The 22,599-nt window shown below is 35.7% G+C and overlaps 1 protein-coding gene across 6 annotated transcripts in view; it reads right to left on the reverse strand.

The window, feature by feature from the left end:
• The window catches only part of FBXW11 (F-box and WD repeat domain containing 11), an 82,914-nt gene that overhangs the window by 40,576 nt on the left and 19,739 nt on the right, over window positions 1-22,599 (reverse strand). For 2 of the 6 annotated variants that reach the window (XM_031953661.1, XM_031953660.1), the window contains exon 2: window positions 7,433-7,534. The exons of 3 other annotated variants lie outside the window; for them this stretch is intronic. In XM_031953661.1, the coding sequence (XP_031809521.1) occupies window positions 7,433-7,534 (102 nt within the window). Of the gene's footprint in view, window positions 1-1,206; window positions 1,945-7,432; window positions 7,535-22,599 lie in introns of those variants that run through there. One more of the 6 variants, XM_031953663.1, reaches the window with a different exon arrangement.

Genomic DNA, 22,599 nt, shown 5'->3' on the forward strand with positions numbered 1-22,599 from the left:
GTGGCTCCCTAATGCTAAAATCCTCAGCCTGGCATTGAGAACCTTCCATAACCTAGCTCCCACATTGCTATTTCCCGTCTTATTTTACATAAAGTCCCTTCATCCATTCCAAGTTCTGGTCAAATGAACCTACTAATTGTTACCCATATACACTCTTCCACCATCCATGTGCCTTTGTTGAATGAATTGGAGCCAGGACTTGGGGCCATAAAGAAATGCAGATTTTGAGTGTAGGTCAACATTGTAACTTGAGTTAGTTTATATGCCTTTTCATGAACTACTACGATAACATAGTAGCATTTTAAACTCATATCTAGGAACCCCTTCCAGACAGAAATACTCTTCAGTGTAGGTCAAGAATAACCTAAGAAGGTCAAGTATGTTTTCATGGTACAAAACTGCATGGGGTATGCCAATGAAAATTTTAACCACATCTTAGCAACTGGATCCTATTTGAATTATATTTTTTACTTTAATTGTGTGGGCTAACTTCTCAATTTGGCATTGTTTAGTTAGAAGGAGAGTTCACAGAATTATTTAGAAAAGCTGAACTAACAATGCATTATGCATAATGTATATGATATAGTCAAGTTTCATGCATGAAGCAAGTCTTTGGCCCCATTTATTTCTTGATTGAAACCATATTTTCCAATGGATTTTTAGCTGCTTTCCCCTGAGCCTACCTTCACTTTGAAGTTGCAGAACATGTCAAGGTAGAATTCCACTCAATTTGAAGGCCCTTATCAAATCTAGATGGCATTTTCTACATCTTCATCCTCTGCAATAGATGTTGGTGTCTAAGCTGGTAGGTTTTGCTTTTCCATATCAAAAGCATTAAAAAAAAAAAAAAAAAACTGGGAAGAGGGGCTTCTAGCATATTGTGTAGATTTTCTTTGGAAGACTTACAAAAAACCTGATAGACAAGATGTTCAGATTGAAATGGTTTGGATGAGTAATGACCTATACTGGAAGGAGTAACAATAATATTGACTTGGATTAATATAAAGCTTTAAAGGTTACATTGTGCTTTCCTCCCAAAAGCTTTATTAAGATAGCCCGAGTAGTATTATCCTCATTTTACAGATGAAGAAACTGGCGGTTATAGAGGTTAAGCCCAAGGTCCAGTGACTGAAGAGCCAGGATTTCAGTCCAAGCTTCCTGCCTCTTAAGTATAAACATTCTTTCTACTAGGTCTCAAATACTCACCCACCAGGTGGACATGGTAAAATTGGTTCAGTGAAAAGAAAGATGCTGCTTCACCGTCAGATGATGGCTAAGACATGCCCCTCCCCTTCCACTTCACATTCTCTCCATCCCCCTTCATGACAAAGGACAAAGGCTCTTCTTGATCAGCTTGGGGGGAGGGGGTCTCATTTTTAGCCATGGAATAATGCCCTTGGTGCCATAAACGACTGAACCTTACGGTCCAGTTGCTTAATATACTCGGTCCTTCATAGAACACACTTGGCAGCTATATGATCCATGGATAAGTCACTTTACTTCTGACTTGACTCATTTTTCAGGAAGGCTAATGATGTTTGTGCTACCAGCCTTAAGAGTTGTTAGGAGAATAAAGTGATAATGTTGTATGTGAGGAAACTGCCATATTAGTATCAGCTGAAGGAACTAGGACTATTTATCTAGTTAAGAGAAGACTTATAGAAGAGAGACGAGGTATGGAACAGCTGGCTTCAAGTATTTAAAAGGGTTTTCTCATGTGGAAAAGTAGGATTAGGTTTGTTCCACTTGGCTCCTGAAAGCAGATTTATGAACAACAAGTGGAAGTTGTAATATAGCAAATCTAGGTTTGATGAAAGGAAGACGAGAGCTATCCACAAGTGGAGTGAGCTGCGTTGGAGGTAGCATTTGACCTCTCGTTATATGTGACAGAAAAGGAATTCTTGTTCAGGGTGGGTTGAACAAGATAAATAAATCTACAGAATTTACAGAATTCTGAACTAATTATGTAAAGCAAAAACTACTGACCATCCATGTGTGGTGAGTTGCTCCCAAGGCAAGGATTGTAATTGTAAACAAGGTTCCCCGAGTTAAGGATGCTTTATATAAAAGTCAAAACCTGGCCAAAAACATCCCAATCACTCCAAAACACATTGGCCTACCACTATCTACCTCAAAGGATTACTGGGAAGAAAAAGGGGGAAGAAGGAATTGTTTGTAAACCTAAAGGACACTGACAATTTTTTTGTTGAGTCATTTTCAGTCACGTCTATTCTCTGTAATCTCATTTAAGGTTTTCTTGGCAAAGTTGAGGAAACTGAGACAAACAGGATTAAATTATTTGTTTAGAGTCACACAGATAATAAAGACTCTGAGGTTGGATTTGAAGTCACAAAGATGATTCTTTCTAACTCCAGGCTTCAAACTATCCAACACGCCATCCAGTTGCCCCATCGATAATCAGAGGACTCTTCAAAATGAATAAGGTTACTTGCAAGACAGTGTGCTCTCCATTACTTTAGTATTCAAATAGGTTTGATGATTAGCTACTAGGGATATTATAGAGAAGAATATTCCTGAACTGGGTAGGAGAATGAGAGAAATAGAGATACTTGAGTTAGAAGCGACCTGTGGGTGCCATCTAGCCCAAAGTTCTTTCCAATTCAAATATCTATTTCTGTCATTCTGCTTCCCTGTCTCTTCTATATTGTACTGTCTCTCTTTTCTACTTCCAAGCCTTGTGAAAAATCTGGGAAAAGGACCCACATGTACCAAAAAATTTGTAGGAGCTCTTTTTGTGGTAACAAAGAATTGGAAAAGGAGTGGATGCCCATCAATTGGGGAATGGCTGAACAAGTTGTAGTATGTGAAGATAATGGAATATTATTATTGTATTAAAAAAATTGTGAACAAGTTGATTATAGAAAGGCCTGGAAAGATTTACATGAACTGATGATGAGTGCAACAAGCAGAACCAGGAATACTAGTATATACAATAATAGCAAGAATATATGATCAACTATGAAAGGCTTGGTTCTTTTCAGTAGTTCAGTGATCCAAAGCAATTCCAATAGACAGGTAATGCCATCTGCATCCAGAAAAAGAACTTAGACTGAATATAAATCAACATGTGCTGTGTTCGCTTCTTCTCCCATGGTTTTTCCCTTTTGTTCTATTTTTTTCTCTGACAACATAATTCATAAAGCAAAATGTATTAAAAATAAACTTAGTAGATAAATCAAATCAAATCTGTATAATAATGCCCCTCAACAAATGCAGAACAACAATGATGAGATAAGGTGCACTCTATTCCCACCTTCCCACTTAACATCTACTGGTAGCCAAACTTCAATTGATGGGCCTTTCCATGTGAGTAAAATGGTTCTTGGTCAGATATATGACTTAGCATTTCGCCTTTAATCAATTTTCTGGCTCAGTCAGATCTGCCCACGTTTGTGTTCTGCTGGCATAGACTTTTGTGAGCTCAAAGTCACCTCTATGCCACAGTTAGGCATCAGAAAGACTTTAGTAGCAGTTGGGGAACTACATTCTATAAATATTAAATACAGGCATTTTAAACTTTAAAACATTCCTATGTTGGAGGTTGACTTTCATCTCAGAATAAACAAAAATCCCCAGGACTTGTTCTAAATACAACTGGCTCTTACACTGCTTCAAAAGGTTAGACCACTGCTCAGAGAAAAGATGCTAGCTATGTGAACCCCAAATCATAGTCTAAGCAATAGAAAGGCTCTTTTAAAGATGGATTCTCTTTGTTCCTCCTCACTTAGTTTTGAGAGAGGCTTTCACCATTTATGTGACACATTTCACTTTCATCTACTAGGGAGTGAAAAGCCAATCTGTTCCTATCAAGGGGTTTACATTCTTGGACTTTGTAATTCTCTAAATCCAGGCATGCACTTACTCTGCAGCTCCCTGATCCTGCGGCTGATTCAGAAACTATTCAATGTAGTACCATTTGAGATAGAAAGAATCCTCAAATCCATTCGAAGAATAAAAGGCCTTGACATCTTCTGCATGTGACTAATCATTAAGAGTTTAGTGGGAGGACCTTGGCTAGGAGCCTGGTTAAGAAGGTATGGACAGAACCTTCCTAAGTAAAACTGGGAGAAAAAAAACCTCACAGGTGCTGAGGATGATTACAAGGGGATGAAAAAGAAAGAAATCAAGAAGTAAATGGAAACTGGCAATGGGGAAAGTGCACTTATAAACAGTGGGCAGTAAACTCTTGCTGGAGTCAAGAAATAGAGCAGAAAGCATTTAAGTGAACAAAAGATGTTCACTTAAACCAGGAATGAAACCATACTCAAACATGTATTTTCTAACCCTACTAAACCAGCATGTCTCTGTCTGGAATTTGGCCTTTAAAAAAAGATATTATAAAATAGTGGGAACAGTTTGCTGAATCCCATCTCTGCCATTTACCCTGAAGCTCAAATGTGATACATGAAAAGCATTTTTCAAACCTTAAAATACTTCATAACTTCTATTGTTCCAGTTCTTAGATGAAAAAAATATATAGGTTTGATTCTAGTCCAAACTGGATTGCTAGGTATTTTTAACAACACAATGTTCAGCTTTAAAAAAAAAAAAATCATGTTTGTATTGTTTGAGGTTCAATATATTATTCACGTATCACATTACTAATGTTCTTTTTGCTTCTATTTTGCTCTCTTAATGTACCTAAATGAAATGAAGACTATATGTTTCTTAAGGGCTCTAGTTTTACAAAGACCTACAGCGCAGTTTTTACTGCTATTCAGAAATCCTTGCCCATCAAATTTTGAAGATTGCTTTCAAAACCCTATTTGCTTAAGAATGAAGACATCTAAATTCAGAAGTACTAGAATTTCCTTAACTGAACAACACAGGAAAAAATCATCTTGGAAGTCACCATGACCACATGGCCATACATTTCTCAATGTTCCTCCCATCTTTCTCCTTGACCCTCTAGATTCAATCTTGTATTGTTATTTATTATATTCCACTTTCAATTATTAAAATATCAATTCTACCCTGCCCTCCCCCCCAAAAGGAAATAGCTTCCTTCATCCTTGGATATCAGTCAGTCAACAAATCAGTTAATAAGCAATTAGTTGCCTTCCTTTTGAGCAGGTCCAATTTATTATGTAAATATGTGTATCTTGTTGACAAGTAATTGTTTTCATGTTTCTTCTTCCATTAGCCTCTAAGTTCTTTGGGAACAAGGGTTTGACTTTTCTTTTATCAGCAGGTATTTGGCACAATGCCTAGCATATAGTGGGTGCTTAATAAATGCTTGCTGATTGACTGACTAGAACCATGAGAGAAAGCCTTTCAGTTCACATTATATCCCAGACAACATTTCCTTTTCCATTCCCATAAACAGGTGGAGAGTAGAGATTGATGCCTGACAGCTTCCAAAACACCACAATAGCAGATTTGCTCATTCCATCCAGCTAAATAAATACTGCATATTACAGTGGAGAATGCACCCCAAGTTCAAACCAGGGAAAACAAAACCATATGCAAACAAAACTCCTTACCTACTTCTAAAGAATCTATTTCCCCATTCCTGGGATAATAACTGCTCAGGGCAAGCCCCATTTTTCCAATGTAAAAAAAACTTATCTTGCATGGAAAAGGAGTCAATTAAAAATGCTGTAACAAATTTGGATTGTCCCTTTACCCTTCCACCCATTCCACTTCAGGGAATTTTCACATCAATACCCATTATGAAAATAAAGCAGCAGTGTTCTCTCACTGCTCTAGCTTGGCTGAAGAGTGTTTGCAATTGGTCACTTAGTTTTAATTGGATACAATAAACACCAAGTTGCACTTCTAATAATTCTTTATAAGTGCAACCCCTTCTTACTTAATGAGTCAGACCAATGGAATCAGCAATTGGATAACATTCAAGTTAACAATTTTCAGAGAACAACATTTTCAAATTTCAGCAACAGAGATAAACACTATTATTATAATACAAATATCTTCATTCATTATCAAGCAAACCAAAGGCATGCACTAAATAGCATTTAGAAAAGGACCGGTATTAAAAAAAAAAAAAAAAAAAAAAAAAACACACTAACAAGCTCAGAAATGTCTTTTCAAAGATAAATAAATATCCAAGGTACACTGGAGCCTCGCTGGAACATTTGTGTGTGCCCTACATCTTACAAATGACACCCACCCTGCATGCTCATAAACTGGGCATTAATGGTATTTCATTCCCAAATCCCCATCTTGTCTAGGGTCCAAGGCAACCTCATATAGAATTCTAGTCTATGACAAATAATGTTACAGCCAAGTTCCAGTGTGGTTTCCAAATAAAGTACATTTGAATAAATGACCATATTAACACTAACTAACCTGAAAGCATTTCTAGTTAGTTGTGCAAAAGAAAACAAAACCCCCAAGATCCAAATGGGAGGGGATACTATTCTCCCTTTCTCCTCCCTAATTTCATTTACAATTTGTAAAACTACTAGGAGAGAGTGATGACTTTAATATAATAAAACCACTGTCATCATCGATAACAATAACTTCCTTATTAGTGCTGCCAGCATGAAAAAGGACCATATAGACAGCATTATGGTAACCTGAACATTTCTATTCAGGATAAATTGGAGTATACAGATGATTAAACCTTAATATTGCTATTCAAATAAAGCTTTGATCCATGTTTTCCCAAATAGGGTTTCCCAAATCAAATCCTTGATTTAGATAGTGATAGTGTCTGGCTCCCTGAAGAGCTGGGCAACTATTTGTTGTTTTTTTAAGACTTTTGTTAAATTTGCCACATGACTCTTTAGAGAGGGAAGGGGAAAGGAAAAGCGAATAGCATCTTAGAATTCCCAGCCAATCTTGATCTGGCAAAGTCCCCGTCTTTGGACGCTGAAAGTCATAGTGTAGGACCTACTGGCTCAAACTGCAGAGGAACCAGCATGAAGCTGAGTACATGGTACTGTAGCACATAGCTGACTGCTGCCACTGACTGGGGTTATACAAAAAATATTTTTTTTAGGGGAGGGGTGGGTGTTCCCTGCTTCTGAAAAGTGGAACATAAACTTGGAAAAGTCGTCATCTAAGGTTTAAGCATCTATCATGATATATCATCATACATTATTATAATTCAAAAATTAGCCCAACTAAAAATATTAAAGAACCAAAGAAGTGAAAAGGCAAATTGTGACTGTGATGGGCAACATGCATAACTATTTACTATTAAATGAACCACAACTTCAAGGGGGAAAGAACACAAAAGGGATCCCCAGCCAAAAAAGAAGCTACTCAAAAAGGCCCTCTCAGCCCTAATTCATGACTAAGTGTGCTTCTAGGGGCTATTTCAGAGCAGAAGGTTACACAAAACATTTAGCAGACTTAACAATTTGATTAAACAGACTACTCAAGAGTTTAACAAATGTTCACAGCATACGCATAACACATTTACAACAAGAAAGAAGAAAGGCACCTGGAGACATCTGACACTGGGCATGCTCTGCAGGCATCTCAGTGCGCACATGCTCTCTACCAGGTTGGAGCAGCCTAGCCACAAAGACCTTGGCACAGAACACTGCAGGGTGACAAAAAGGAAGGAAGAGAAGAAGCAGTTAGAGGCCACAACAAATCACTTCACACAGGCAACTCAAATATTAGTGAGTTAAGTGCATCACTGTTTCCAGTTAAGTGATAGTTTATAAATGGCCAGGGGTAAAATAATTTAATCGAGACCTTTTAAAGTATGTGCCAGCTTTCTGACCTACAGAAAGGAATGTCCATTTCCAACTGCTTGATTATTTTGGCTCATTGCTCAGGAGCCGGAAGGGACCTTAGAGGCCATCTAATCCAACCCTCTTATTTTACAGTTGAGGAAATTGAGGCCAGGAGAGGTTAAGGGACTTTCTCACAGATAGGTAATAAACAAGTGGCAGAGTTAGAATTTAAATTCAGGCCCTCTGACTCCAAATCCAGCAGCTTTCTCACTTCACACTATCCATGTCTACTTCATAGACAAAATTGGATTATCTAACTGTATGTGTATGGATTATCTAGTGGCCCTATGAGTGGAGCTTTTTGCATTATATTAAAATGCAGGAGAGTTGAGGAAAGACAAGCTTTGCCCCGGTAGTAGTAGATGAGGCCAAAGGATTAACAATATAATTCTGATTTTCACTATTATCAATAGCTCTAAGATTATAATTATTATTAATATAGAACATCATCACCACCAAAAGTCAAGGGTGTGTTTTCTATAGATTTCAACAGCCTAGTTGGTATATTATATATGTAATTAAAGCATGGTTAGAATATATAGATATCATAGAAAAATAGAAGAAATATTATGGGGCAGCATTCTCATGACATTTTAAAATCACTCAAACTTCATTTATCTTTATCTTAAAAAGTTTACCAAAATGTTGTTTGATAAGTAAATATAATAATTTCATTATTATCATAGATTGCATAATGAGTGGATAGATAGTTAAACATATTTAAAAGTCCCATGCATTATACAAATCTTTAATATTTTAGAAATTCTGTCATATATGATTTCCTATAGTTCAAAAAGGACTGTTTTCTAATTATTTGAACACCAGTACCATGAAAACACAAGTGTAGGATTTAACAGATACACCTGTATTCATTGTCTGATTTCTTTTATTAGGAAATTTCCTCCAAAAACTTATCACATTCAAAGGGCAGATATACATCCAAGAAAGTTTTAAAAAAAAAAGTAACTTATATGCATGCAAATGATCTGTAACTTCCCCGTTCAAGCATCATTGTTGTTAAGACAAAGTAGGAGCTCTGACATTTGTACCCTCATTTATTATGTTCTTAATGGAATCTGGCTCTAGCCTCCCTTCCTGGATTTTTTATTTTCTCTCATTCAAATAATTTATACTCCAGCCTTGCCTTTCTCTGAATATGTATTACACATCTCACTTCTATGTTTTTGTACAGGTTGTCAATGCCCTGTGCAAAAACAAAAATAAAACTGTCAATCTATTGATTCTTTCAAGGTTTTTAAGATTCAAATCATTTGCTACTTCCTACCAGAAATTTTTCATGAGCACGCCTCTTCTCCCTCTCCTAGGAATATTCCTTCCCTTCTCAAATTAGCTATTATATACCAATTTCTAAAACCTTAAAACCAGGGCAGCTAGGTAACACAGTAAACAGAATGCTAGCCCTGGAATCAGAAAGTCTAGGACTTGAGGGCAAATCCAGTCTCAGACATTGGCCACTTACTAGTTGTGTGACCCTGGGCAAATCACTTAATCTTGACTGTATTGGGGAAAAAAATAAACTGATAAACTGTTATGCAAACCCTTAAACAATGTAAATTCCAAGAGGGGGAAGAGCTATTTATTAGATAACATGGATAAAAATAAAGTGTTTTCCAGCATACTGAGCCCTTGATAATATAATCCAACTTCCTCATCATTTTATAAATAATGGAACTGAACTATAGAAATACATTATGATTTGCCCAAACTCACTCAGTAGGCAGTCAAATTTGAACCTAGATTCTATTTTACTATACAAACAAATCCAGCATGATTTCTACTACATACCAAAAAACCTGCTACAAAGTATTATAACTGAGCCCTACAAAATTAGGAATTTTTAAAATGTAAGTATTACATATAAGCATACACTGCACAAACATATGTAAATATTTATTTACTCTAACCTGCCATCACTACTGCAAGATAATGAAAGCTGATATTGTACAGTACCACCACCCAAGGCTGTGATGTATGTATGTACGTAGCATGTTCCAGTTTATATGACATTTTAAGATAGAATTTAGTACAGGAAGGATCGATCTAATAGCAGACCCTATTTTTAAGGGCAATTAATGGTTGAAATAGGAAAAAGACCTTTTCCATAGTAATACATTCCATCTCTAAGGTGATCCTTGCCATGGTGAGGACTGCAGGTCTGTTATAATATTGATTTATTAGCAGTAAGCAATCAAAAAGACTTTTTTAATTGTCTGTGTCAGACACTGTGCTATTGCTAGAAAAAACAGACAAAAATAAAATCATTCTTGCTTACATTCTACTAGGGGAGACAACATGTATACTTAGTATATACAGAATACAAAGAGGAAAAAGGCACTTAACAATTAGCAGGCAAGAATAGCGTCTATTAAGAAAAAAAAAAAGCTTTAAGACTGCCCCTTTGTCTTTATCCACTACTTTTTCAAGAAAGGGAAAGTTTGAAATCAAACTGGCCATGCCAAAGAAAGATACATACCAAATGACCCATTTATTCAATCCTTCAACAAGGATAACTGCAGATTTCATCTACAGCTCCCCCTTCTTGGGTCTGTTCTGCCAGGAAGCACATTAATGGAATTTGCAAATGATGGTTAAAAGCTCAGTTATGATTATTAACCTAAAGGATTAACATATTGTTGATTGTATTGAAACAATTTTTTGAAAGCTTGTGGCTTAGAATAGAATATTGCTATAGTTAAAGAACATGAACATTCACTTCATATCAATTACAATCACAGTGAAAAATTACTATTTAAAAACAGATAACTCCTGTTAAGTTATTCTTTGTTATATATTTCTTTTACTAACAATTTAAATATCCCTCTCTTAAGCCTTCAGGCACAAGTTGTTTTAGCCCATGAAGACCATGAAGCCGCCTATTTAAGTAGGAAATTTTGGGGTGGAGAAACCATTCACTAACCATGTTTTTAACATGCTTATATTTAACTTTAAACAATGACCATCTTCAATTAGGGGTATTTATAAAAGGCTTAGAGATTCTGATCACAAACAGAAAAAAAAAGTTCATTTGGAATGACCAGAAGACAAAAATCAAAGAAATAGACTTTAAGTTGTACAGTAAGCTCCATAATAGCTGTGTTTATGTAATTCTCCAAATCCATTGTATAGTCTAAACCAAAATTGGAATCATTGAAGTGAAACTTACAAAGAAGAGAGAGTCTAAAGCAAAATATATTATAAAGCCCAAAGTAAAAAAGATCTATGGCAGTCTGGTATCTACCAGTTCATTTTTTAAAAAGGGGTAAAAAAATGTCATGTTTCTGTTTGCTGACACATTGACTATGGGCTATTTCTTCTCTAAACAATTATAACAAAGCAAAGTTTGCTTCAGTTTTTTATTCAATGTCTTCTCATAAAGGGACCAATTTTTTAAACCTTTCAAGATGTATTTTTTTCTTCAATAATGTCTTTGAAGGTTAAATAATTTCTTACCTAGTCTTGCTTTAAATTTTCTGAACTCTTCTGGGGCTTTACTAAAACTGTTCTATCCTTATTTTCTTTCTGCAAAGGACCCTCATCTTCTAATTTCATCTGCTAGATCAAAGCTTTTTTAAACTGTGGGTCTTACAATTTATATATATATATATATATATAACAGAATGTAGGGGCTGTGAATAGTAAAAGGCTATCAAATATTCTGCCAAGATTTCCTTCTTTATGTAAAAACAAACAAGTATTTAGGGTTAGGGTATCTCATTAGGATGCAAATTTGTTTTCATCTTGGTGCATATACCATAACATAGCTTACCATACATATGGCAAAATTATGTATACCAATGATTTTAAAAATAAATTTCTTTATTATTTATTATCAAATTTTTTATTTATTTTAAATCTATTTTATATACCTCTATGCCCAGGATTGCATAAAAATGAAACCGGACGAAATTTCTCAGATGAAAAGGGGTCTCAAGTGGAAAAAGATTAAGAAGTTCTGGGCCAGATCATCTCCAAATCCCAGGGATCAGTTTCTTAGTGATCTCATTAGTCAGTGGTCATGAGTATCATCTCTCCCGAGTTTCAGTCCCATATTAAATCTATGATCTTCCAACTAGATGTCTGTAACTATCTAAATTCAACAGGGGAAAACAAAAGGTCATTCTGTCTCTTTCCTAAACTCTTACAACCTAGAGACCTCCTAGAATCCTGTCCCCGCTTCTGCCCCATCTATAGAATTCTTGTTGAATTAACCTCCACCACATCCCTGGTCCAAGTGGTTACCAACCTAGTTCAGGTCCTCTTCAAGTTTTGCCTAACTGTTGCAGTAGTTTCTAACTCTGGTTTCTCACCTTTTATCTATTATCTATACAGCTAACAATTGTTATTTTTATTGATATTCTTAAAATCTAGGTTCACAAACCTATATAGTGGTTCCTAATTCCTCTTTTTAGCATTAAAACACTTTGATGATTAGACAATTTCAGTTTACTTTCCCACGCTTCTTGTTCATTACTCTTCTTTAAGCTTCCATCCGAATTATCCTACTTTCTCTTCCTCAAACAGCACAGGCCACCTCCCTATCTATTACATACTTTCTTCATCTCTGCTTCTTGGAATCTCTTGCTTATTAAAAAAATAACAATTTTGGCCACTTTTAACATGAGACCTATTCTGATACTAGTGTTGCTCTCTTCTTCCTGTAAATTACTAGATAGAGCAATATTTATTATTTATGTTCATCTTATTTCCCCCAATAAAATATAAGTTCCTTGAAGGCAGGAGCTACTGCTTTTGTTTTTGTATCCCCAAGGCCTGGCTAGGTCAGAGCTGGGCACACAGTAGAAGCTTGACAAATAATCTTTTTCAAAAGCAATCAAAAAATGATTAGAGCTAAAAGAAATCCTACATATCATGTACTCAGACTCCCTCTTTTTTCAAATAAGGAAACGGAATCTCTAAAAGATGAGGTTTCAACACTAGCGTATAAGAAGGGGAAGAATAGCTCTCAGTTTCCAGCTTTCTAGTATATTCCACTATATCATATATCTTCTCCTGAGGGTAGTAATAAGATACCTTAACTGAGCAGTACACAAAATATGAGAAATGAAAATTGTGACACTGGATCACCTTCTCAACTTTCATTTTAGTTCTAGGTGGAATTCTTAAAAGGACCCAGACTCCCACAACATTATCTTACCATTAAAGGGACTTAACTGCTTAAAAAACATAATGTGGTCACATCTATTAAAGACATTATTGTTAACAAAAAAGGAAGGCTATATGCTTAATAATCAATAAAGTTGAGTGACCCATTCAGTCTCATTTAGTTCATTAGGACAGTCTTGTTTCTGGAGAAATGTACTAAGGGTGGAGTATAAGGGAAAGGGAGAAAAAGAAAGGGGAAGACAGGACTATTTATTAACAAACATCAGTGTGCCAAAAGAAACTATCCATTAATAAAAAAACAAAACAAAACAAAAAAACACACACTTCTACTATGTAACAGAGAAATCTAGAAATTAAAATAAATCTGTCAATCACAAATAACTCAAAAAATAACTCAAAACCAAAGCAAGCTTCCCCCCCTTAATTAGCATAATTGGCTATGTCCACATTAAAAAAAGCTTTGGAGGGCCTTAAATTTTTAAAAGCTAGCTGTAAGACTTTCTCTACCTGGTGGACTAAAGTAATAACCAAATCCAATTTGGTCCAAAAGCATTTATGAAATATTTACTACGTGCAAGACCCCGAGAATAGAGAAACACATTTTTAAAAGTCCACTTCTTCCCTAGACACACTCTCGAAATTTACTTCAATTAGTAAAACATTTTACAGCCACAATTAACAGTTAGCAAGTGTTTGTACCTGAGCACACCCTTTGAAAAAAAAAAAAAATCATCCCTTCCATTTTCTCCCATATCCTTGGATCCCTTTCTTTGTAAAAGCAACCATCCATAGTACAAAAATTCCATCAGGGTTCTCAAGGTGATGTCAGAGAGAGGGAGGGGTGAGATTAGAATACATATCTATTCTGGGAAGTGTGGCAGGAAACTAGACTGAGCAAAATAGTTTCTTTCCAGCTTACAAGTCCCAACTGAAATCCTGGAGTTCTGCTGACATGGAAAGTAAAACTCCACTGAACTATCCAGGCCATATCAGTCCTCATAGCCAAGAGGGAGGATCGCCAAAATGTTTGGCTCCATGCTGTCAGCATCTGAAATGTTTGGCACCATGCTGGTCAGCATTTATGAAAACAAAAACATCTTTAAGGAAAATGATGAAACAGTCTCATTTAAAATAAGATTCATTTTTACAAAAATGATTTATATGAAAATATTCAAGATTAAATCCATTACATTATGTGATGTACATCTATCAATGACAAAGGCAGTTTATATGAAAATTACACTCCCTAGTCCCCTCCAGCTTACCTTCTAGGACAGTACATAAGTAGAGCCTGTTCTATTGATCTTTACTAAGAGAAAATCTAGACACCCCACCCCCTCAAGATTTAACTCCAGAGAATTGACAGTATTCAAAAATATTGAGATATGAATATATGAAAATCTTCCATCATTCTGATGCACATTTTGAATTGTGGCCAGATACTTTCATGCTAAAGTCTGAGCAATTCTAATGTCTTTCTCCACTCCAAATTATTATGTTCTCTTGATTTGCACTTCCTCAACACAGTATCATTTTTAGATTCAGTTACTATAGTAATTACAATGTGTTGGCCCTTCTATGTAGGCTTCTGTGGTATTCTTTTTCTTTAAAATAATAATAATATGGTTCTCTCTTGAAGGCTTCCTCTATTCTTTTTCTTTGGACACCACTAATAAAAAGGAAAAATCAATTTTAACTCCTATAGCTCTTCTAGTAGAGAGGGGCATGCTTAGTGGTCCTAAGTAATCAGCCATTTGCCTATTCAGAGATACAGGGGAATCAGAAGATCTAAGGACATGATTTAATCAAGATATTACATCACCAGTGTGTAATTTAATCTTATTCTCTCATTCTTATCTCATTAAAAAAGGGAGATCAGTTAGGAAAAAAATCCCTTTTCTGAAGAAGGTGAGTAGCAATAGTTACTAAGGTTTTGCTGGAACAATGAAACTAAACTAAACTGAGCCCAAAGCAAGGCCTATACCTGCCACCTGTGAGCTACTTAGCAGACAGACCCTTGCTGGAAAGCACTGTTAATGCTCACTCAAATGGCCCATTTTGGGCCATTAACCTCATGAAATACATAGCAATCCCTATTCAAATACTATCATGTCAGAGTATCAGTAAGCCAGAACACACAAAAGCATCTTGCTCACTGAGAGATTTCTAAATGCGTCTGCTCCTAATATTTTATTATCACAGCCCCAGAACAGAACTTCTGCTACCTTAGGATATAAACAGTACTAGTGTCTTCATTTTCTAGTTCCTTCATTCCTTAAGCCAAATAAACTTAAATTACAAAACTCTTCAAATCATCTACTCTGATATATTCAGCTACTTTTCAACAAATTCATTCAATTTCCCAAAAGTTTTTTTTTAAGCAATGAAACATACAAAAGACAAGCATCTGAACAAACCAAAAGTAAATTTCCACACCTCCCCTTGCCCAGTGACCAATAATCTCATGTACTCCAGAAAGAGAGATTATTTTCTAGATGATGATCAAGATTAAGAAGTATATCTTGTGTATAAGTCCATATATAGAATCCTTTTAATGTAAGTTTGTTTCACTTAAGGTGTCAGACTGTAACAAAACAAATGTTTTGCCACAGAACATTGCCAAAAACCACTCCCTTTAACAATGCAAACTCATTCAGAATAATGTAATAGTTTGAATTTGTTAAAAGTTAGGATGAGGATTTACATGACATTAAGTTTTACTTTTTTTTCCAACTATGTGCCAAGCACTGTGCTAAGTACTGGAACTGACCCCTATTAAATTCATCAGATTCTTTGGTGAACCTTCTGGGAAAAATCAAAATAATTCTCATTTTGTACTCATAAGAATCTATGAGAAACTATAGCTATTTTCAAAGTTCATTTTCCTAAGCACTTTGGGAAAAAAAAAATCCTCCTAATACTTCTTTTAAACAAACAGACCCAGCTGTATCTCAGAGATATCATAAAACAGGGAAAAGGACATACATGTGCAAGCATGTGGCAGCTTTTTTTGTAATGTCAAGGAATTGGAAATTGAGTCGATGCCCATCAATTGGGGAATGGCTGGATGAGTTATGGCATATGAATGTAATGGGATATTATTATTCTGTAAGAAATGATGAGCAGGCTGATTTCAGAAAAGTCTGTAAAAGACTTAAATAGGGGCAGCTAGATGGCACAGTGGATAGAGCACCAGCCCTGAAGTGAGGAAGACCTGAGTTCAAATCTGGTCTCAGACCCTTAATACTTTCTAGCAATGTGACCTGGGCAAGTCACTTAACCTCAATTGCCTCAGCAAAAAAAAGACTTACATAAACTGACACTGAGTGAAGTGAGCAGAACCAGAACACTGTACACAGTAACAACAGCCAGATTATGTGATGATCAACCATGATAATTTGATTCTTCTAAGCAATGTGTGATCCACAATAATTCCAATAGATGTGGAATGGAAAACACCATCTGCATTCAGAGAAAGAACTAAGAACACTGACTGTGAATCAAAACATAGTATTCACCTTTTCATTTATTTGCTTTTTCTTTCTTATGGTTTTTCCCTTTTGGTCTAATTTTTTGCACAATCTGACAAATATGCAAATATGTATGAAAGGAGTACATGTTTAACCTATGTCAGATTGCTTGCTGTCTTGGGAAGGAGGGAAGCAAGGGAGGAAGAAAAAATTTAGAACACAAGTCTTACAAAAATAATGTTGACGGGGCAGCTAGGTGGGGCAGTGGATAGAGCACCAGCCCTGAAGTCAGGAAGACCTAAATTCAAATTTGGCCTCAGACACTTAACATACTTAACACTGTGTGACCTTGAGCAAGTCACTTAACCCCAAATGCCAAAGCAAAAAAATAAAATTAAAAAATTTAAATGAATGTTGAAAACTATCTGTACATCTCATCTGGAAAAATAAAATACTATTGAGAAAAATAAAATATTCACTAGAATTTGAACTGCAATATCCAACTGCATACAAAAAAATAAGCCCATCCAATGCAACTATTAATATATATATATATGTTCATAGCACAAAATAGTTATAATTTATATTTTTGTTAAAGATTGATTCAAGTAGTAAAAACTTATTTTTCATAAATTCAAAAAATTAGTCAGGCCTTTGTGCAAATGATTCTAGATCAGAATGGAGAAAAACATCAAGAGTAATCTCAACTCATTTAACAAGAAAAAAGCTTGGGAAGTGATGGTAGCTTGGTAGATGAAACTAAAATAACGCTATATTCCAACTTCAAATTAAAAAACATTGTATGACCCAGGTTAGTCATGAAAAGATAACCTTCTCTTTCCCCTCTTGGAAGTCAGGGAAGGACTATAACTATATAATGTCAGACTGGGAATGATGTCAGTTTTGTCAGATTTGAAAGAATAAAAAAATCATTTGTAAAGTACTTAGTATGTGGTAGACTGCTAAGAACTGTGGAATACCTGAAGGATCTGGGATCAGTGTAACGAACTGTCAATTCATGAGATATGGAAATTCTCTCCCATCAACCCATCTAAAACTTAGCAGAAAAAATCCAGGGAACTGGATGAGGCACAGAAATTAACTGACTTGCCTCCAGAGTCACAGTATCTCATGTTCTGATAACAATAAATTATTTTCATGAAACATTTAATGTTGAACTCCCCCATGTCAAAAAGAAGCAGGACTGGGAACAGTTAGATGGTCCAGTAGACAGAGCACCCAGGCCTGGAGTCAGGAGCACCTGGCCTCAGTCTGGTCTCAGACACTTATTAGCTGTGATACTGAGCAACTTGCTTAACTCCAAATGCTTGATCAAAAAAAGGCAGGATCTGAAGCCAAGTACTCCTGCGTCCCAACCCTAAACTCTATCAACTATGGTAAGCAGCTTGATGATCACCCTATGATTTAAAACTAAAATAGTAATAACCTTAATTTATGCTAAAAACAATTCACAAAACTTTTGAGTGCTTACATTGTGTGAAATGTTCCCATTACAAGCATGTGCGCATGTGCACGCGCACACACACACACACACACACACATGAAAATTGGAAGTTATCAATCAATAAACTTCTATTCTATGTACTAGATAGAGAGTGTGCTAGGTGCTGGGATATCAATTAAAAAAAAAAAAAACTATCCCCACTCCTAAAGAGACCAGAGGCTCTAGGTTACTTACTGGATTACTAAATACCTAGCCATTTAATTCTCTGGACCTTAGTTTATTCAATAGTAAAACAAAAAAGTTGGATTCGATTAGCTACTCTTTTTTGGTGTTGTTGTTGGTTATTTATTGACTTTTTTGTTTATTCTTAAAGCTTTTTATTTTCAAAACATATGCATGGATAATTTTTCCAACATTGACCCTTGCACAGCCTTGTGTTTTAGAATTTCCCCTCCTTCCCAGATGGCAAGCAATCCAAATATATGTTATACATGTTAAAATATGTTAAATCCAATGTGTGTAAACACATTTATATAAGGCCCCTTTATAGATCAATAAAGATCCCTTTCCCCATTCCTCCCCATAAAAGCTGCCCTCAGACACTTAACACCTCCTAGTTGTGTGACCCTGGGCAAGTCGCTTAACCCCAATTATCTCAGAAAAAAAAAAGAAAGAACTGAGGTAAAGATCGACAAGTACGAATAAAACTATTTTTATTTTCTATTATCTATAAAGCATCTCTATTGGGCACTGAAATATTTTTGGATTTATAAAGCAAGGATATAATTTATGTTAAGTTCATAGTCTTAATTAAAATTAAAATTAAATTAAACAATAATTTAAAACATTTAAAATTTAATTTAAACATGAAAGATCTAGAAATCATTCAAATTCAGTTTTTCTATCCTATCTCCCTATTCAACTTCTGGTTCCTTCCATCTCTCTCCATTCCAATCTACCGTTCATTCAGCAGTCAAAGCTATTTTCCTAAACCACAGGTCTAATCCATATCGTTCCCCTACTTAATAAGCTCCCTATTACTTTCAATGCTCTGCTTGACATTTAACGCGCTTCAGCCTTATATCTTTCTAGTCTACTCAATATCCCATATTCCTTGATTCACTGACACTTCCCTCTTGCTTGATTATGGTTGTTCCCTGTGCCTGGAATCTCTTGGTTCATCTCTGCCTATTGGCTTCCCTTCAGTCCCAATTAAAAGACCACTTACCAGACACATTCATAAATATCTTTGAGTGCCCTCCCTGTGTTAATTATTCCCTATACTGCATATAGCTTGCTTTATATATCTTTGTATAACTTTGACTCACTGAAGACTAGGACTATCTTGCCTCTTTCTGTTTTCCTAGTGCTTAGCAAATTGCTGGTCATATAGCAAGCACTTAAATAAATGTATATTGATTGGTTTTAAAACTAGGCTTTCCCTGTCCTATGATCATGTTCCCTATGTCATGCTAGAGAGTGGAATATGATCACTATCCATCATGAGGTGCAGTGTAGATCTATTTTTCTTTTCCTGGCTCTGGTCTGGGGAAGAGAATTGTTTTGATTTCAAAGCTTCATTGTAGGTTATGTGCAAAGTAAGAAAAAGCAAAAGTAGTGAAAAATATCAACCAGAACTTGAACAGAAAAGGGGCACTTATAAGCAAGACTGGCTCTACATAGGTCATAATTCAAAGTTCGCTATGCTTTCTTCGTGAAAAACCATCTATTTAAAAAAAAAAAAAAAAAAAAAAAAAGCCAGAATTATGGACCAAAACAAAAATTAGATTTAACCCCTTATTTCTTCCTAAGTATTCTCTTGTCTTCCAAACTAAAAATTTTATGAAGAAAACAGTGAGTGGGTAATAAAAGGTGATGATGAAACTGATGATGATAGCTGGTAGAACAATGGTTAGAACTCTGAGCCTAGAACAGGCAGTTCAAATCCAGCCTCAAACTAGCTGTGTGATCTAGGGCAAGTCAATTAGCTTCAGTCTTCTCAATGATAAAACAGGGACAAAAATACTACCCTCACAAAGGTTGTTGTGAGGATCAAATAAGATAAGGATTTTAAAAAGCATTTAGTACAGTGCCTGGCATATAATATATATATATGCTATACCTTCCCCCTTCACATTTTTTTTTGATGAAATTCTTATACAAATTGTTATAGCAGTGTTTTTTGCAACACACAGTACTTACTGTCCTGCTTTCACCATACTATAATGGACAGACAAGAATCCTAGGATTAGAAGATCATGGATCTAGATAATGAAAAGACCTCACAAATCACCTAGTCTAACTCCTTGATTCTATGTAAATAAAAAAAGAAAGAAAAAGCCTTCTAGAATTAAGCATCCTAACATAGTCTACCAATTTGTCAGGTAAAATCTGAAAAATCAGTTACTAATTTTAGAATAAACATGAGCTGTTCCTTACTTAGTGAAGGTGATTCGAAATTGCCATGGTCCAAACTGGAAAACTGTGAAGTCAAATCACTCTTGGGAATTGTATTTGGATATCAATGATGAGCCAAAGGGCCTACTAAGCACAGATGTCGTCTGTTTCTTGTGGCTCACACCAGAAATAGAACTCCTGTAAGAGGCATTAGCCCATACTGTAATGGGGAGAGAGGTAGATAATGAAGCAAGATTTATAAAGGTAGAGTCTCTGTTAGCACTACTTGGATCACAAGAGAAAAAAAATACAGTGACCATCTGTATTCAATTCAAGTGAGAAAAGCTACAACCAAATACAGAAACAAAATAAAAGTATCCACAAGACTGTTTCTGGTGGGATATAACAGTGAGAACATTAGGTCTTCCTCTAAAAAAATCCAATTCTAAACAAACATATACACAATCAAAGGGAATCTAAATAATCAAATACCCCATGCTATGCTATATGGTAGGCAATGAAAAGATGTTTTATTTTGTAAGAACCAAGTAAGACCCAAGCATATTAACCTTGGAATAACTGGGTGGAACAAACAATGTGAACTGGTGAAAAGCACGATCTTCAAATAATATTGCACAAGAAATTACGTTTTGAAACATCTTTGTACATATAATACAAATGTAGCCCAGTATCTTGCACACAGTAGGTTTTCAATAAAAAGTTGTTTCATTTTATTCCCACAATCCTAAGAGGTAAATGTTATCTTTAGAGCCATTTCTATAGATGAAAAAACTGAGGTTCAGTGAGTTGCCTAGAGTTACATAGCAATTAAGCGATCAAGCAGAATTTGAACTCAGGTGTAACAGAATTCAGCTGCCTCTCAAAGAATATTTGCTGATTTACAATGGTGCTATGTCAAGTCCTATAGATCTATGAGACATTAATTTGGATCCTTGAACTATTTCTCATTTTATGGATGAAGAAATTAACTTACTCACATAGCCTTTCTCCCATCACAGAGACAGCATGTCCCTATAGTTTCATGTGCTCAAATAAATATCTTATTTTAGCAATTGAATATATTTAGTTTTGCACTAATGAAAGGTGGCTTTAGTTTTAAAACAATATGCAGGTACTCAATATTAAATATTCAGCAAAAAAGAATATCTTTTTTAAATCAGACTATAGTAGAGGAAATAGAGAAATAAGACCTCTTCAGAAAAAAAATTCTATCAGAATGAAAAGATGACAGTTGAAAACAAAAAAGTCCTCATTTTCCCTTAGTCATCTGAAATAAAATACCAGAAATCCTACCTCATATTTTATAGGGACTTCACTGTACCTAAGTAACCAAACTACCTAGCATGAATATGTATGTATGGCATGTATACTCTTACATAGAATTCAGTAAATGAATGAGTAAAGCCCCAGATTTTACTCCCCCATCTCTTAAAATAAAGACTCATCAATCAAATCAAGAAAAATAAGGCTTTCATGTATAAAGAAAATGAAAACCACACTAATACTTAATAATAATAGTCTCAAGGCCATTGATATGTGTCATCAAATGTCCCATGACTGTGTTCCATCACTGTCCTTGAGAAGAATGAAAAGAGCAGATGAATCTTTATGCATACAACTTCACAATGCTGAAAAGTCCTACTTATTTCTCAATAGTGTAATAATGTAGAAAGAATAGTTGTGAGGGATCCCAAAGGATGAAATAGGTAGTGGAGTCTCCCTCAGAAAGAACCTCAAGTAGCCCAAGAGGAAGGATGGCTGAGGATGGGCCAGATTTGGGAGAGCTTAAAAAAACAAACAAAAAAAACCACATTCCTAGAGGAAGTTCAGGGCCCCAGCACTGAGAGGAGGAAATTCTGCAGGCAGAACAGCTGCAAACTTTTTTTTTTAAGCAAGCAAGCAAAAAATGGAGATTGGAATTTGGAGAAGGAAAGAGAAAAAGGGCTGGCATGTGGGAGGGACAAAGGAGGGGCAAGAGTGAGGTCTTGAAGAGCTGTTTTAAGAAGGGGCCAGCTGGGTGGAAACCGATTAGGCCTCTCCTTTTTCCCTCCCATACTCTCCCCCACATATTACGTGGCTACAGCCCTGCCCTGCCCATGGTCTGGATGAGATGCCACTTCTGACGTTCCCTGGCTGTGCTCCAAGAGACTTACTAGCAATACCTAAGTCCAAGGGGGAAATGCAGCTCATTCTATGAGCAATGAAAGATGTCCCAAGAAGATAGATGGTCAGAGGCCTGCAAAGCTTTTCCCCTCCCCATTCTCCAATGTTTAATCATTGTTTGATTGATTTTTTGTGGAGACACACAAGCTATATGTAGTATACCTAAAGGTAAAGGGCCCATCTTAGGAAAGAACAGCAAAGTCTG

This window comes from Sarcophilus harrisii, chromosome 2 (assembly GCF_902635505.1).
Source record: "Sarcophilus harrisii chromosome 2, mSarHar1.11, whole genome shotgun sequence".
In the NCBI taxonomy this organism is placed as follows: Eukaryota; Metazoa; Chordata; class Mammalia; order Dasyuromorphia; family Dasyuridae; genus Sarcophilus; species Sarcophilus harrisii.